Source organism: Gopherus evgoodei, chromosome 2 (genome assembly GCF_007399415.2).
Source record: "Gopherus evgoodei ecotype Sinaloan lineage chromosome 2, rGopEvg1_v1.p, whole genome shotgun sequence".
NCBI lineage: Eukaryota > Metazoa > Chordata > Testudines > Testudinidae > Gopherus > Gopherus evgoodei.
Window position 1 is genome coordinate 194,358,008 of NC_044323.1, and position 14,417 is coordinate 194,372,424.

Below are 14,417 nucleotides of genomic sequence, written 5' to 3' on the forward strand. Positions count from 1 at the left end.
TTAAGTGCTGAAATAGGTTACAGCGAGAGGCTGTGGAATCTCTATCATTGCAGATTTTAAAGAACATTTGTCAGGGATGGCAGTGCGTCAGGGCATGGACTAGATGACCTCTCAAGATCTTACATTTATATGATTCTATATAACTGTGTACTTTTTTAAGTGTTGTTGCATTATAATCTTATCCAGGCTTGGACCCCTGAAGAGAAGAGTGAGTGATCTGATCCTTTTAAACTCTGTGATTATTTTTTAAACATCAAATTGTGTATGATAAATGGTGAAGGCCGCCAGGATGATATGCATATGAGCCAGTGCATATGATTCAATGCATTTCAAAAGTATCTGCTGCTAGTGCTTTTAAAATGCATATAATCCAAAAGTATATTATGAATACCTCTCATTTTAACTTGCTCCTTCTTTATGAGTTAGAACTATAACCGAGTTAGAAACATAACTCCCATCTCATTTAAGTTGGTCATGATTTCTCCATGGTTAATTCTATAACAGGTAAGGACCAAATTTTCTCAAGTTCATTATGGGTTCTTTTAGAGCTACCATATATGTGCCTTGTTATTTAACTGCCACATCACAGATGATATTGCAAAATCACTAGGGTTTTGATAGCCAGTGGTTGAAAACTCGACACCTTGTTATTCATGATTTGTTCTACCAGGAGCACATAGGAGCCCCAGTCATAGACCAGGACTCCACTGATGCTAGGTGCTGTACAAACACTACGCAGAAAGACAGTCCCTGCCCTAAGGAATTTACCTTGTAAGCAAAACATCACTGGAACATTTCAGTTAGATTGCCTGGTGTAGTTAACTCACATGGAAAAACACAGGCCAGACCTCTCTCATTTCGCCTTAATTTATTAAACTCACTTTCCTAGATCCCACACAAATATGAATCTGCCTTATTTATATAACCCTGTGATACATGAAGGGGTGGAGTAGCTCCCTTTGATGGACACCCAGACAGTCATGGTGTCTGTTCCCTGCTTGCTTTACCTGTGGGCCTGTTAACCCTTTACAGATAAAGCAAGCAGAGAAGAGACACCAAGAAGGATTTGACTGCTAACTGGCTGGCTGGGTGTCCATTGGGAGAGCTACTCCCCCCACCCCCTTCATATATCACAAACCCACATCAGCAGCATCTAAGTTACAGAAAAGAGCAAAGGTTGATTCTTTTTAAAAAATGGGGATTTCAGCTGGATGCAAATACCTGAAAAAAAATTACTTGTCTGTCCACTCCATGCACACTCTTGTCTATTTTATGTTTCTATGTTTTATATAATTTAAAAAAACAGCACTGGGTTGCTTCTCCACTCAAACACGAGAAAGTTGTTCACCACTCCAAATCTGCATGTTCATGCAAGAGCATTGGGTTTTTTTGGTGGGTTTTTTCATTTCTAAGTGGACTTTATTTTGGGGCATTCCAGCTTGTGCTATTAAAAGATGCATCTGATACAGATACATCCCAATTTCCTAATAGAATCAGGTTCTTTCAAGACCTGATTTTGAAATCTCTTCACTGGCTACCAATTTTGTTAAGCTTAGAAAAAGTGGCTGTGTGTGTTAACCCTTAGAACATTGTCTTTCCACAATAGCGACAAAATAACTGCATAAGAGGACATATACACAGTTTCCAAAGAATTAAGTCTGTCTCTCAGGTCTATGGGCATTAAAAACACTATTCTGCTCTTTTAGAATTACCCATGGACAGCTGACAGTGGCTACATATACACTATATGGATCTGGGGCCTGATAAGCAGAAGGGCTGAGCACTCACCCACCTTGTTGACTTCTGCCAAGCTGGCCTCTATAGTCTATCTTCTGCTCTAATCCCTCTTTTAAGGCCTCCCAGGAGAGGAGTTACAAAACAGAAATACAGATATTTTCCATTTGGCCCAATATTATGTATGTGCAAATGAGTGCTATGGAAGATGTGTATATAGCAGCTCTTTCCCTAGAATTAAGACGACAACTGACTCTTCACCAAGTTCTTGTATGTTATGCTGTATATATGAGGGAAAACAGAACCACCCTCAGGAGAAAATCTCTAAAGAGCTATATAACCCTGGCCTCCATCTTCTACCTTCAACATTCAAGTAATCAAAGGAAGTTAATTCCTATGAAGCAAGCACAGCACACACTTACAGTATCTCCATAAACACAGCAGGATAGTGGATATCGATAAAGCTGCAATACTTTCATTTTCCCTAGTTTGGTTAATAAACATATTTAAAATGTGATTTAAAATGGCTACAAGAACATAAAATATTGAATATAAATAATGACAAATGAACAGTAATAATGAAATATACTCAGCCAAATTCAGCTCTTTTACACCTGTGAAAACCCACTTACATCACGGTTTTCAGAGATGTAAAATAGTAGACTTAGATCCAACGAATGTCATTATCAAAACACTCTTAAGATATCAGATGAATTGTATTAAATTAGGCCAACATAATATCACTGAACAGGCTTCACATAATGCAAGTAAACTGTATACATCCATTGCCCTTAAAACTAAAGAAAGGTTCGGATCATATAGTGATAAGCACTATAGAAATACCTATAAAATAGAAATTGCATTAAATACCCTGGGCCATATCCTCAGCCTCACTTTATCCTATTCGTATGATCTTTGTTTTGTATAAATTCATGTATTGTCACATGTGACGCGTGGGAGAAAATCCAGCGTTTAGGCTTGACTGATCTCACTCTATACTGGTGTAACTACTCTTTGACTTTATTTACTTCTGATTTACATCAGTGTGAGAGCAGTATGACAACAGGATCAAGTTCCATATATTTAAGAGAAAAAGGAAGGAGTTATATGGATAATCATCTAATTTAAATTACATGGCATGTTACAGGCCAGATCGTCCTTTCCTTTCAGCTCATAGTCTTATGCAAGAGGCAGCACATAGCTGCACTACTCCAAAAGTAGTCCAAGTAAGGCAGTATGCCACAACTAGCATGTTGCTACTATCAGGAATCAGCACCTGCAGCATAGCCGGTCTGGAAGCAGAGCCAGTCTCCAGGCTACCTAATGAGCGCAGTTGGCCTGTAGTAGGCTGCCTGATTGGCTACATTGCATGATCGATTGGAAGAGTCAGCAGTCTAGTGCTTAAGCCCAGTGGCTGCTCAAAGCATTTGCTCATGGCTCTATGTCTGCTTGTTTCTAGTCCTGCCCCTGCCTCATTCCAGGTAACCTGGTCCTGACCTTTGGTGCTGATTGGTGCTCCAGCCACTGAGTGTGACTACCCATGACCTGGTTGCTTGAGAGCTACCCTCATTCCCCTTCCCCTCTTCATCCAATTCAAGGACAAGGGAGGAAGTACTGGGTGTGCAGCTACTTTTCTTTTCCTGCACCTGAAGCAGAGATGTGGTAAGATCACCTTGGGATAGGTGGGTGTGAATAGCTTTCTCCTCTTTATGCCTCTGTACAGGCATGTAGAGGCAGATTAAGACCAAGACCTGACCATAGATGCTGGTCAAGACTTGTTGGTCTAATGTTTTAAAAGTGACTAATCATATGGGTGTCCAACCCAAAGCACCTTAAAAAGGCCTGGTTTCCAGAGGGCAGGTGCTCAGCAATTTCTGCCTCTTTAATGTATCTTAGGTTGGGCATCCAAGAGCATTATTCAGTCTTGAAAATTTAGGCCATTAAGGGAAATGTAATTGAAAGCAATGAAATAAAATGGGGTTTATTTAAAAAAATCTTCTGAACTAAGAAGAAATTGCGGCAGCAGGGCTAGATAGCTCAGGAGATTGGCAGTGAGCTGTGTAGTTTTATACTGCTCTAAGAAAGGTTCAAAATCAGTAGTGGTTCATTGATTCAAATTCAGTAGTGAACAAAAGCTATCTAAGAATTTCTCTGTAGACTCTATGGCAGGGGTTCTCAACATTTTTCTTTCTGAGCCTCCTTCCCATATGCTATAAAAACTTCACACCCCACCCAGGGCTGGTGCTTCCATTAGGTGACCCTAGGTGGTCGCCTAGGGCGCCAGGATCCGGGGAGCGCACAAAATGCTGCCCCCGAATTCTGCCTAGGCCGCCAGAAACTCTGGCGCCGCTCCTGAGCCCACCTATGCCACAACAATTGTTTTTCTACCTCTCCAGTAGATTAAAAATTGCATTAAATTGCTAGTTATATAGTTAAACACACACATATAATATAAAATATAAAAGGATAATATAGGTACAAAAATAAAAAACTGAATATTATATTTTTTTCCTTACTCATCATGAAACTTATTGCTGGTGCTGACACAAAGGCTGGGTGGCCCGCTGAGGTGAGTCATGGAGTGGAGGTGGTACCACTGTCCAGGACTGAAGCCTGGTTTATTTTGACAGATTCATGAAACCTTCTTTCAGGCCCGCCGGGGACTGCAGACTCCTAGTGGAGAACTGCTGCTTTATGGGCTATGGTGATTTTAGCCCAGTTCCTGTGGGAAAGATGTCTGCATTGCAAAAATCACCACCAAAACTGTCTCAAAGTGGCACCTTTCTCAGTCTAATTAAAAAAGGTAGCAACTAGAAGGATGTGGAGATGGAATTAGCTTTTCATTACTAAAGATGGTCCTTCCAAGTGGAGACACATTGTCAGGGTGGGGTGCTCGCGCACGCGCGTGTGTGTGTGTGTAAGCTCATGCTGTAAAGCTCATGCTGCCACTCTCCATTTTGTTCCTTGTATGAGAATAAAAGATCACTTCATTTTGCAGGTCTGGCATCTTTGAGAGGCACTACATTCCTATCAGGAAGGATAATAAAAAGAAACAAATGCAGTAAAGTCAAAATTCTTGCTGCCTTAATTTCTCCATTTTCCTGTAGCCTGGGGGTTGTTGACAGCCTTTGCTGAGAAGAAACTATTGTCATAATATTGTCTGTTCAAAACAAGATCATATAGGTGAATTGAATACTATTTGCTTTTAATGGGGAGACAAATAGACTGCATTGAGTAATAGCTACATAATCCTGGAGTTTCTCTGAAAAAGATAAAGGAAGAGTTGTTTGTGTTCAGTTTTATCAAATTTTAAATTAAGTTACCGAGGAAAGATTAGGGTAAAGCATCATTTTACATTAAAGAGGAAGAATAATGCCAAATCCATAGGTACTGACTTTTTCAGGACTTTTGTACATATGAGAATAAGATCTGTAAATTATAAAATGATATTGAGATCCCTTCTAAGAGACCTTCACCCTGTCATTTCTCTGTCCATCCATTGTACAAGAGATGGTATTGTTCTAATAGTTTATCACCATTATTAGAGGCTTGAATACACTTGAATACATTTGCTTTTCCCCAAAAGAAGAACTAAATATAGCTGATACAGAAATTCTTTTACAGCAGCTATGCCAAGTTGTTGTTTTTAAACACGTCTGTGCTGAGAAGAAATGGGCACATATCCATCTTGCCTTCCAGCCAAGCCATTTAACCAGAACTGGGAATACTGACAAAGTTTCTCAGTCTCTCTCTCTCTCTAACATAATTGTATAAAATAAAGGAACCCTTTCCAGCTACCAATAGGGAAACAGAAAGCCACAAAATGGTCATTAAAATATTATGCTGCACAATTTTTTTCATCATATTCATAGTCATTTTAATGTACTGCTGAAAGAAGCCAACAGTTGTGCCGCAAACATGCTTTCACAGTTATAAAAAGGGGTAAATGTCAATATATAAATCAATAACTGGCTGGATGCCATTGACTTCTGGATGGTTAGCTGAAGACTGGAATCTTGCTGCTGTTATTGTGTCCTGCTCACAATGGTACAGAGCCAGTGCTAAATAACCAGTGTTGTTACTAGAAAGAACCAAGCACGACAATGTATTTTCCACTGCATGTATCCAATGAAGTGGGTTTTAGCCCACGAAAGCTTATGCCCAAATAAATTTGTTAGTCTCTAAGGTGCCACAAATATTCCTCGTTCTTAATGCAAATCATTAATGCAATGGAGAAGGGGTAACCAGATTACTGGTTCTTAATGCAAATCATCAAGCCCCTGATGAACATTTCTGCACATGGCTGCTTCTTGTAATCAGCCATGGAATTTAATGAGGCATCTGCAGTTTATAGATAGCCTAGTTCCAGCATAAATTGCACTGAAAATGCAATGTCCGCTTCTTAAAATTCATCAGTAAACCATAAACTAGAAAGAGCTCACTACAGCACACAGTGCGTCCTATCAGTTTATAATTCCACGTAACCATATTCCCCAGATAGATCTAAAATGAAATTGAAGGTTAATTCAGAGATCAGCACGGTCTCCTAAGTAGCAGAATAGTAAAAGGAAGGAGGGTAGTTATTTTGAGTTAATATGCTTTATTCATATTTGATTTTACGTTTTATAAGTGAAATCGCCACTGGAGTCAATAGATATTTCTGACATGTGCCAAGAGCAATTAACTCTTTGTACACCTGACCCACATCACATGAGTTGGGTCAAGAAATAAAGCTCAGCCTCGTACGAGTGCTTCTAGGTATTGCACCATTTCCATAGTCCTGAATTCAGTAGTCTGGTTACCCCTTCTCCATGACTGATATGTTCCTTGCAGCCTCATTAAGCTCACAGACTTGTTTATAGTCAGCATTAATTCCCAAATGTCAGTCCAGAAAAAATGTCTGCCCTACTTTTCCACAGCAGAAGCACAATCTGAGGGAACGAGTGGCTCCCCCCGTGTCCTGGGTAATGGTCTCCTCTTTCCTTTGCTCCTACCTTTACTTTTCTCCAGTGCCTTTGGTTGTTTCCCACCTGCTGCTGCTGCTACTGCTGTAGTGGTTACTATAGTGGCTTTGCATCTAGTTCTTCTTCCATCTGCTTCTCCTCCAGCAACTCTGCTTCTAAGTACATCTCAGCCAGTGCAGACAGTTGGTGTCAGCTCATCCATCCCTGAACCCCTCATGAAGCTGACCTACATGCATCTTTAAAAACAGCAGCGCTATTAACTCTAAGGCCTGGTCTACAACTAAAAATTAGATTTGACCAAGCTATATCACTCAGGGCTGTGAAATATGTTGCGCTCTGAGAGACATAGGTTGACCTAACCCCCAATGTAGGCACAGCTAAGTCAGTGGAAGAGGTCTACCACCTCTCGGAGAGCTGGATTAACAATATCAATGGAAAAACCCCTTCTGTCAATGTAAGAAGCGTCTACACTATGGCACTACATTGCTGAGTTAGATGCAGGACTCACTGAATTAAATCTATAGCCAGTGTTATGTAGGAGGTCAGTTTATGTGATCATAATGGTTTCTTCTGGTCTTATGGTCTATGAATCTATTCCTAGCTAATCAAGAATGGCCAGGCTCATGGTCTGTGGCATTGTCCTCTCCCAGGGCTCTATATGTTGCTTGTGACTCTCCCGTTAGGAGTGGAGTTGGACAGTCCAGGACTACTCTCACTGAGCTGCAGTGGCCATCTAGCTGAATATAATCAGACATGCTTCTGGATTACTATCTAGTTCCATTTTACCTGGGTGTACTCTTAAGGCTTGCAGGAAACTTAGGTTGTAGTTTATTACAAGTAATCAATAAGGATAACCATTATCCCTCCCTATAGCTGCCCTTCTGCATTTGTGGAATGCGGATTTTATTGATTAGAAGATGGGATGGAATGTTCTTTGCAGCACTTTGAAATAATTTGACAACATCTGCTAAAGAGGAGTCCCTCTGAAACAGTGAATTCACAGAAAAATAAAAGGCTTGTTGCTAAGAATTATAGATATTGTCAGCTACTGAGTAAGCAGCTGGAAATCACAGGCATTATTCCCTGAATCTATAATACATTCCAGGCTTTATTATCTTGGACTAGCATATGTTATTGCCACAGCAAAGAATTCTGTCAAACTTCTTCATGTGATCCATTCACTAAGTGCGTCTCAAGCTTCACAGGAAATTGGCTATGAATTATTTTGTAACCATTGACTACGGCATGTTGACTTTAAACATCTGGGATTAATATTTGAAGTCTTGGTCTAATTTTGCCATAACCTGTAAATATCTGACACTTGCCTTAAAAATTTTCCTGGAATGGCATCCCTTGGAGATTTTTAACACGTTATAAAGTGTAATCTGTGTTAAGATTGAGCAGTACTTCTACAGGATAGAAAGGGTGAGGTAGATTTGTATTGTTAGCTATTAGAAATACATTTAACAGCAGCAGGAAAAAAGTAAGCTTCATTCTGCTCCACTTCTGTTGTTGAATATAGTTTACTTGTCAGTTTTATGTCATGTAAACATCTCATTCTCCCACACACACACACAAATGTACAGTAGTCATGTTTCACTCACCAGAACCTCAGCTGATGTAAATGGACATAGTCCCACTGAATTTAATGGCGTTGCAGCTATTTACACCATCTGAGGATTTGGCCTGAAGTGTTTGAAGGTGGAAGTGTGGCATATTGCCTAATCCTGGCACAATGACTTCATGCTTAGTCAAAGCAGATGCACAAACTGATCACCCTTATGCGGTCCATATCGGGTGGCTGACAATCACTGCTTTAAAGACAGTGTTCCTATAGCAGCCTCTCACAAAAGGGTTTAGGTAGAGCTGGTACATTTTCAGCAAAAAACTGAAAAAAGTGAAGAGTCTTCATTACTTTCCACCTTTTTTTTTGCAGAAATTTTCCAAACAGAAAATATCAAGCTAACTGAAAATAGAAAAAAGCTGACAGAAAATTTTCATCTAGCTCTAATTTCAGGGAATAATTTTAGTGGAGGCTTCAGACGGGGAAGTCTTTTTAAACAACCCTGTTCCACTGCACATATTGACTCTAAGATGGATACCTAGAGAGGAATTGTGGGGCAGATTGTCACCTGATGTGATGTGGCATAATTCCAGTGAGTTCAATGGAGTTACACTGATTTACACCAACTCAGGTTCTGGCCCTGTATACACATTTTTGTTCTGGCACAACACGTACTACTGCTCAAGGCAGTTAGAAATGGAAAGAATACGGGATCACTGATCTGTGTTAATTCTTTTGTGGATGTCTTGTAAAGAGGCAAGTTGGTTTTGAATAACAGGATGTGAGCAAATGGCATTTCTACCTTTCTCCAGACAGAATATAGAATCCATCTAATATCTTACATACTAGGTTTTGGCCTTCCTTAAATAATAACAAAAGAACACAAACCTCAGCTCTTTCTCCCCAAACCTTGCCATTCTTAGCTCTTCATGGTGAATTTCTGTATTTCCATCCCTCGTAGATTCTGACCAGAGGCTTACACCACCTCTTTTATATCCTGGTGAGCCAAGAAGTCACATTTGTCACAATGAGTCAGCAAAATTTACTCAGCTTTACAAGAGAGCCCTGTGAGGTTACTGATTTTGCCATCTGTTAAACGGGGCCATAAGGAATCCCAGGGTTAGTGGCTGATTTCTAAAGACTGAAACAAACAAACATTTTATAAAATACATGTTGGTTGGCTATTTATTTTTAGGAGATTTAAATGTGAAGTTTTTTCATATTTCATGCTGCCAAATGCTTGCCTTGTTATCTGCCTGGGAACTTAAAAGACCCCATCTCTACAGTATCCGAGTATCTCACAAACATTAATGGATTTACTATCATACCACTCTTGTGAGGAAAGAGAGTCTATTATCCCCCTTCCTTTTTTTTTTTATACACACTGATGGGGAACTGAGGCCCAGAGAGATTCCAGGTCACTAAGTGCCTACCTGCACCTTGAGATGTCTAAATATCTTTGATATCTGACCCTAAGTGACTTGCTCAAGGTCACAAGAACAGGGGCTTAGAACTCAGATGGGTGATCTGACCACCAGGCAATAAGCTACTCTGAGGTGAGGAACTTTCAATCTCTCCTGGTGAAGCTGTACTACTTTGTAGAAATACTTAACAATTCACTGTGCCAAAGAGCAAAATAATGACTTTATAGCCTAGAGACTAAGGTATCCCTCAGGGAGTGAGGTAGAAAAGTTGAATTCAAATCTCTTTGCCTGATTCAGAGGCAGGAGATGTGGATTCAAGTCTCACCCTCCTCCCCCAGGTGAGTACTTTAATCACCAAGCTATAGCAGTGGTTCTCAAACTTTCACACAGCAAGATTCTGAGTGAGACACCTCACCCTTATAAATTAAAAAAACACTTTTTTAATAGATTTAACACTATTATAAATGATGGAGGAGAAACATTGTTTGAGGATGGAGGCTGACAGCTTACAACACTCCCCCCCAAATAATAATGTCACAGCCCCCAGTTTAAGAACTCCTAAGCTGTAGAGATGTTCTCACTCTCTTTCACTTTGGCCCAATGAATATTTAAAATAGTGTATTGATAAATAAAATAAGTATTTATACAAAGGTAGAACCTGAATGGCCTAAGCCCTCATAGTTAGGGCATTCATGTAGGAGAGGGGAGAGGGAAGTTCAAGTCCTTGCTGTAGTGTGAAGAGTCAAACCTGGGTTTCCCAGGCAAGTGCCCTAATCCTGGTAATAAAGGGACCCATTTGTTTGGCCTGAAATGAACTTTCCCAATTTGCTGTCAAATTCAGAATATTTCTGAACTGCATTGACTATTTCTACTGATTTTTCCATTTGCTGACTGACCCGAAAGAATCAAATATCTGCCCAGCTCTCCTCCTGAGTTCCAGGCCTTAACCACCAAACCATCCTTCCTCTGTGCCTGGTTTGCATTACTTTGTTGTTGTGACAACATATACCCTGCACAGCACATTAGCGCAGAAGCTATTGCTCAACACAGTGGTTCTAAAACTATGGTCTGTTGCTCTCCTGTGGTCTGCAGAATGGAACAGGCAGTGGTGACTTGTTTGGCCAGGATCCCTCTACTACACAGTACTCTAAAGAATGAAAAAATTACAGTGGAGAACAACTGGCCATCTTACTTTCACGAGGAAGCAAATACAGCATTGTGATCTGAGTTTATAAATTGGAGACAACATTACAAAAGGAAGGTGGTGGTGAACTCTGTTGGATTGTGCTTAGATCACTCCATTCACCTCAATGTTTCTCATAGACACCGTGATCTTGGATGTGATCAAAGAGAATAAATGGTGAAAAAGAGCCAGCTTTGGATGAAAGAGATGGAAATACACTCTCCCATCTGTGGAGTCACAGTAAGGAGTCTCACACTGATACCATTGGAGAATACCTGGAACACTGCATGAAGAATTTGAAACTTGACTAAATTGTTAGGTTGAATTATTCACAGGCATGGAACAGAGCCAGTGAAAACAGACAGTAATCTACCAGAAATTGTAGAACGATTCTGAGGATTAATTGCTTCAAAAAGTTCAGTGCTCCTTTAATATTAGATTTAAGATTATCTTGAGTTTTATGCATGTTTACAAGTCCACACATACCAATGCAAGTAGCTGGACACAGAATTCCACAGGTAATGGTTGAGGGTGCTTTATTGCTGGAAAGTATATTTGTAACAACGTAACAAACTAACACTATATTTTAATATCACCCTTATGGTACTATAATTATGACTCATGTTAGTAGGGATAGCAAGTAATATTTATATAATAATTGTAATTAAAATATTGTAGTAATAAACAAAATATCATCTTGCCAATAATAAAGATCAAAGTAATAAAAGAGATTCTTTAAAAACACTATGGGGAACAGCTCTGTCAAAATCAGTTCAAGGTTTCTTGTTCTACCATTCAGTCCATTACATAAATAAAAGTGTTTTTTTTACTCTGTTCTTTATACAATATTTTTCAAAAATGTGCAGGAAATTACAGTCATTTTGTTTACAAATCAAAACACATTAAAATCAACTAGCTTTGGATAAGTGATTATGAATCATTCATAATTCATTATTGTTTATTCTGGATAATTCATACATTAGTGAAAGTACAAACTACAGCAATCTGGGCTGTAAGCAATTTCCTGCCACTCCATCACCAATAAAAGGATTGACTAATTAGTACGGTGTAACATTATTTCTATACCCTACTGGTAAATAATCAAAATTACTCAGAATCCAGTAAAACAAATTTAAGAGCTTAGGTCATGATTTTACAATGGACTCTGCATGGGCCTCCCCCTGCATCCTCCCAGATGTATGTAGGGGACTGGGCAGTCTCAAGGCCCTCACCAACTTGCTACCCAAATGGGGCTGCATGGCAAACACTTCAATCATCTTCTGCCTCCCATGAAGTCATGAGCTTTTCCAAAATCCCAGCAATAAGGAAGATTTCCCCTCTACATCCTTTTTTGTTGCTCTTTTCTTGCTGACTTTTTTGCTTCCTCTTCTCTCTCTAGGAACTTGTATGACCCTTGTCCCCGTAGTATGCGAGTGCTTCACCATTATTCATGGATTTTAACTTTGCAACATGCTGTAAGGAAGGGAAGTTATCTCCATGTTACAGATAGGGTACTGAGGCACAGGGTTGATTAAATGTCTTCCCCAGGATCACACAGGAAGTCTGTGGCTGAGCCAAAAATTGAACGTCAGTGAAGCCCAGTGCCCCTGTTCTCTGACCATCCTACCCACCTATCAACTTCCCTTTTTAGGTACTGTTCCTCTCTCCCTTTAGTTCTTTTTGTTATCTTCTGCCACTGTGTGCCTGTTTTAGTTTTGCTTTATGCTACTTATTGTGCCTTGTGATGTGATGTACAAACCCTGAAGAGGTTAAAGGACAATACTGGCCCCAGGTTGCCCTACCCCTCCAGAGCTGCAAAGCATGCTCCATCTGGCGAGAAAGCTGAAGGGGCGGCTGAGGAGGAAGATAGACCCATACTGAGGGCTCCTGAACAAGAGTGCTGAAGATGCCTGCTGAGCCCTGCGGGAGCTGAAGATTTAGCTGTCTTTTATTTTCTATCTTCGGACTTGGAGACGTGGTCAGAGATGGATGGTAGGAAGTGACCCAGGGATGCAAATAGCAGGGCATTCCAGGTGTTAGCTCTCAGAGGGCCTTGGTTTGGAGCCCAGTACAGGGGGAAGGCCTGGGCTCCCCTACCAACTGCCCTTATTGACAGAGGACATAAGTCTCACTTGCACCCACACCCCTTCCAGTAATGGGATGGCAAGGACTTTGAAAACCCTGAGATGAAACTAAGCCACATACAAGGGTTAAAAACTGGACTGAAAGCCCTTCCCACTGGGAAGCAGGGCTGGAAACTGGGTGCCCTGGCCATCTGAGGACTCTATTATATGCCTGTTTTTCTTTTGTATCTCTTTGCTCAATTTCTTCTTTTTAAGATGTCTGCAAGGGAAGCAGAACAGTAACCATTTACACAGAGAGGGAAACTAGCACTACGTAGTTGGGACAATCTGGCCTTAACCTGGTGTATATGGAACCAGGAGGAACACCCCAGTGCACAGGGCTAGCTCCAGGGGTTTTGCCGCCCCAAGCAGGCAAAAAAAAAAAAGCCACAATTGTGGTCTGCGGCAATTCAGTGGGAGGTCCTTTGCTCTGAGTGGGAGTGAGGGACCGTCAGCCAAATTGCCGCCGAATACCTGAATGTGCCATCCCTCTTCGGAGTGGCTGCCCCAAGCACCTGCTTGCTAAGCTGGTGCATGGAGCCAGCCCTGCCAGTGCAGAAGGGAGCCTCCAATGGTGCAGAGTCGGCATAGATGCTCCTGCCCTACAATCCCTTCCTTGGGCTGATCTGGGTAGGAAAATGGGGCATGGTCAGAGGACAGGGGTATGGCCAGGATAACCCTGGCTGCAGCTTTAGCTATTTAGGCAAGTTAGCAGCTGGCATAAGTTACAACAGCCATTAGGCTTTCATTAGGTGAGCTGTTTGGACAAAGTTTTTTGAAGAGTTAAAATAAGACTCTCGGGTACATCTAATAATATACAGCAACAGTTTACTTTGTTTTTATTATTTGTAAAAAAAAAAGTGCTAAATTCAACTCTTCTCCCTTCCAAAGTGATGGTAGTGTAGTTTGCAAGCCCTGTACAATAAATGTATGGAGATATACCTATCTCATAGAGCTGGAAGGGACCCTGAAAAGTCATTGAGTCCAGCCCCTGCCTTTACTAGGCAGGACCAAATATTGATTTTGCCCCAGAATCCTAAGTGGCTCCCTCAAGGATTGAACTCACAACCCTGGGTTCAGCAGGCCCATGCACAAACCATTGAGCTATCCCTCACCCCTCCCTCAGTTCTTTTCTAATAGCAGTCAATTGAAATCTGTCCAACAGTAGAAGACCCACCTATAAGCACCTTTCCTTTTCAAAATAGATATTCCTTGTGTCACAGTTTAGGGCAACTACATTAGTATACACTCATAGTCTAGCAAGGACACCCACTTTTCGGCTCCTGGCTCCTCAGCCGTCACCTCTCTTAGGCAGAGACCTGCATCTCTTGTCTTCTTGACCAGAGGCTTTTCCAGGCTGCATAGTTCTGCGGCTGTTGTGCAAAGCACTTATGTGTGTGCTTAAGTCCTACTGAAGTCAAAATT

At 40.8% G+C, this 14,417-nt stretch overlaps 1 protein-coding gene across 2 annotated transcripts in view; it reads right to left on the reverse strand.

The window, feature by feature from the left end:
• LOC115646611 (cytosolic non-specific dipeptidase) overlaps positions 1-9,222 on the reverse strand; it is an 80,616-nt gene extending 71,394 nt beyond the window's left edge. Inside the window, exon 1 of one of the 2 annotated variants that reach the window (XM_030552634.1) lies at positions 9,150-9,222. In XM_030552634.1, the coding sequence (XP_030408494.1) occupies positions 9,150-9,179 (30 nt within the window). In that variant the 5' untranslated portion in view covers positions 9,180-9,222. The remainder of the gene's footprint in view (positions 1-9,149) is intronic. The other variant, XM_030552637.1, reaches the window with a different exon arrangement.
• Positions 9,223-14,417: the final 5,195 nt, after the last annotated feature.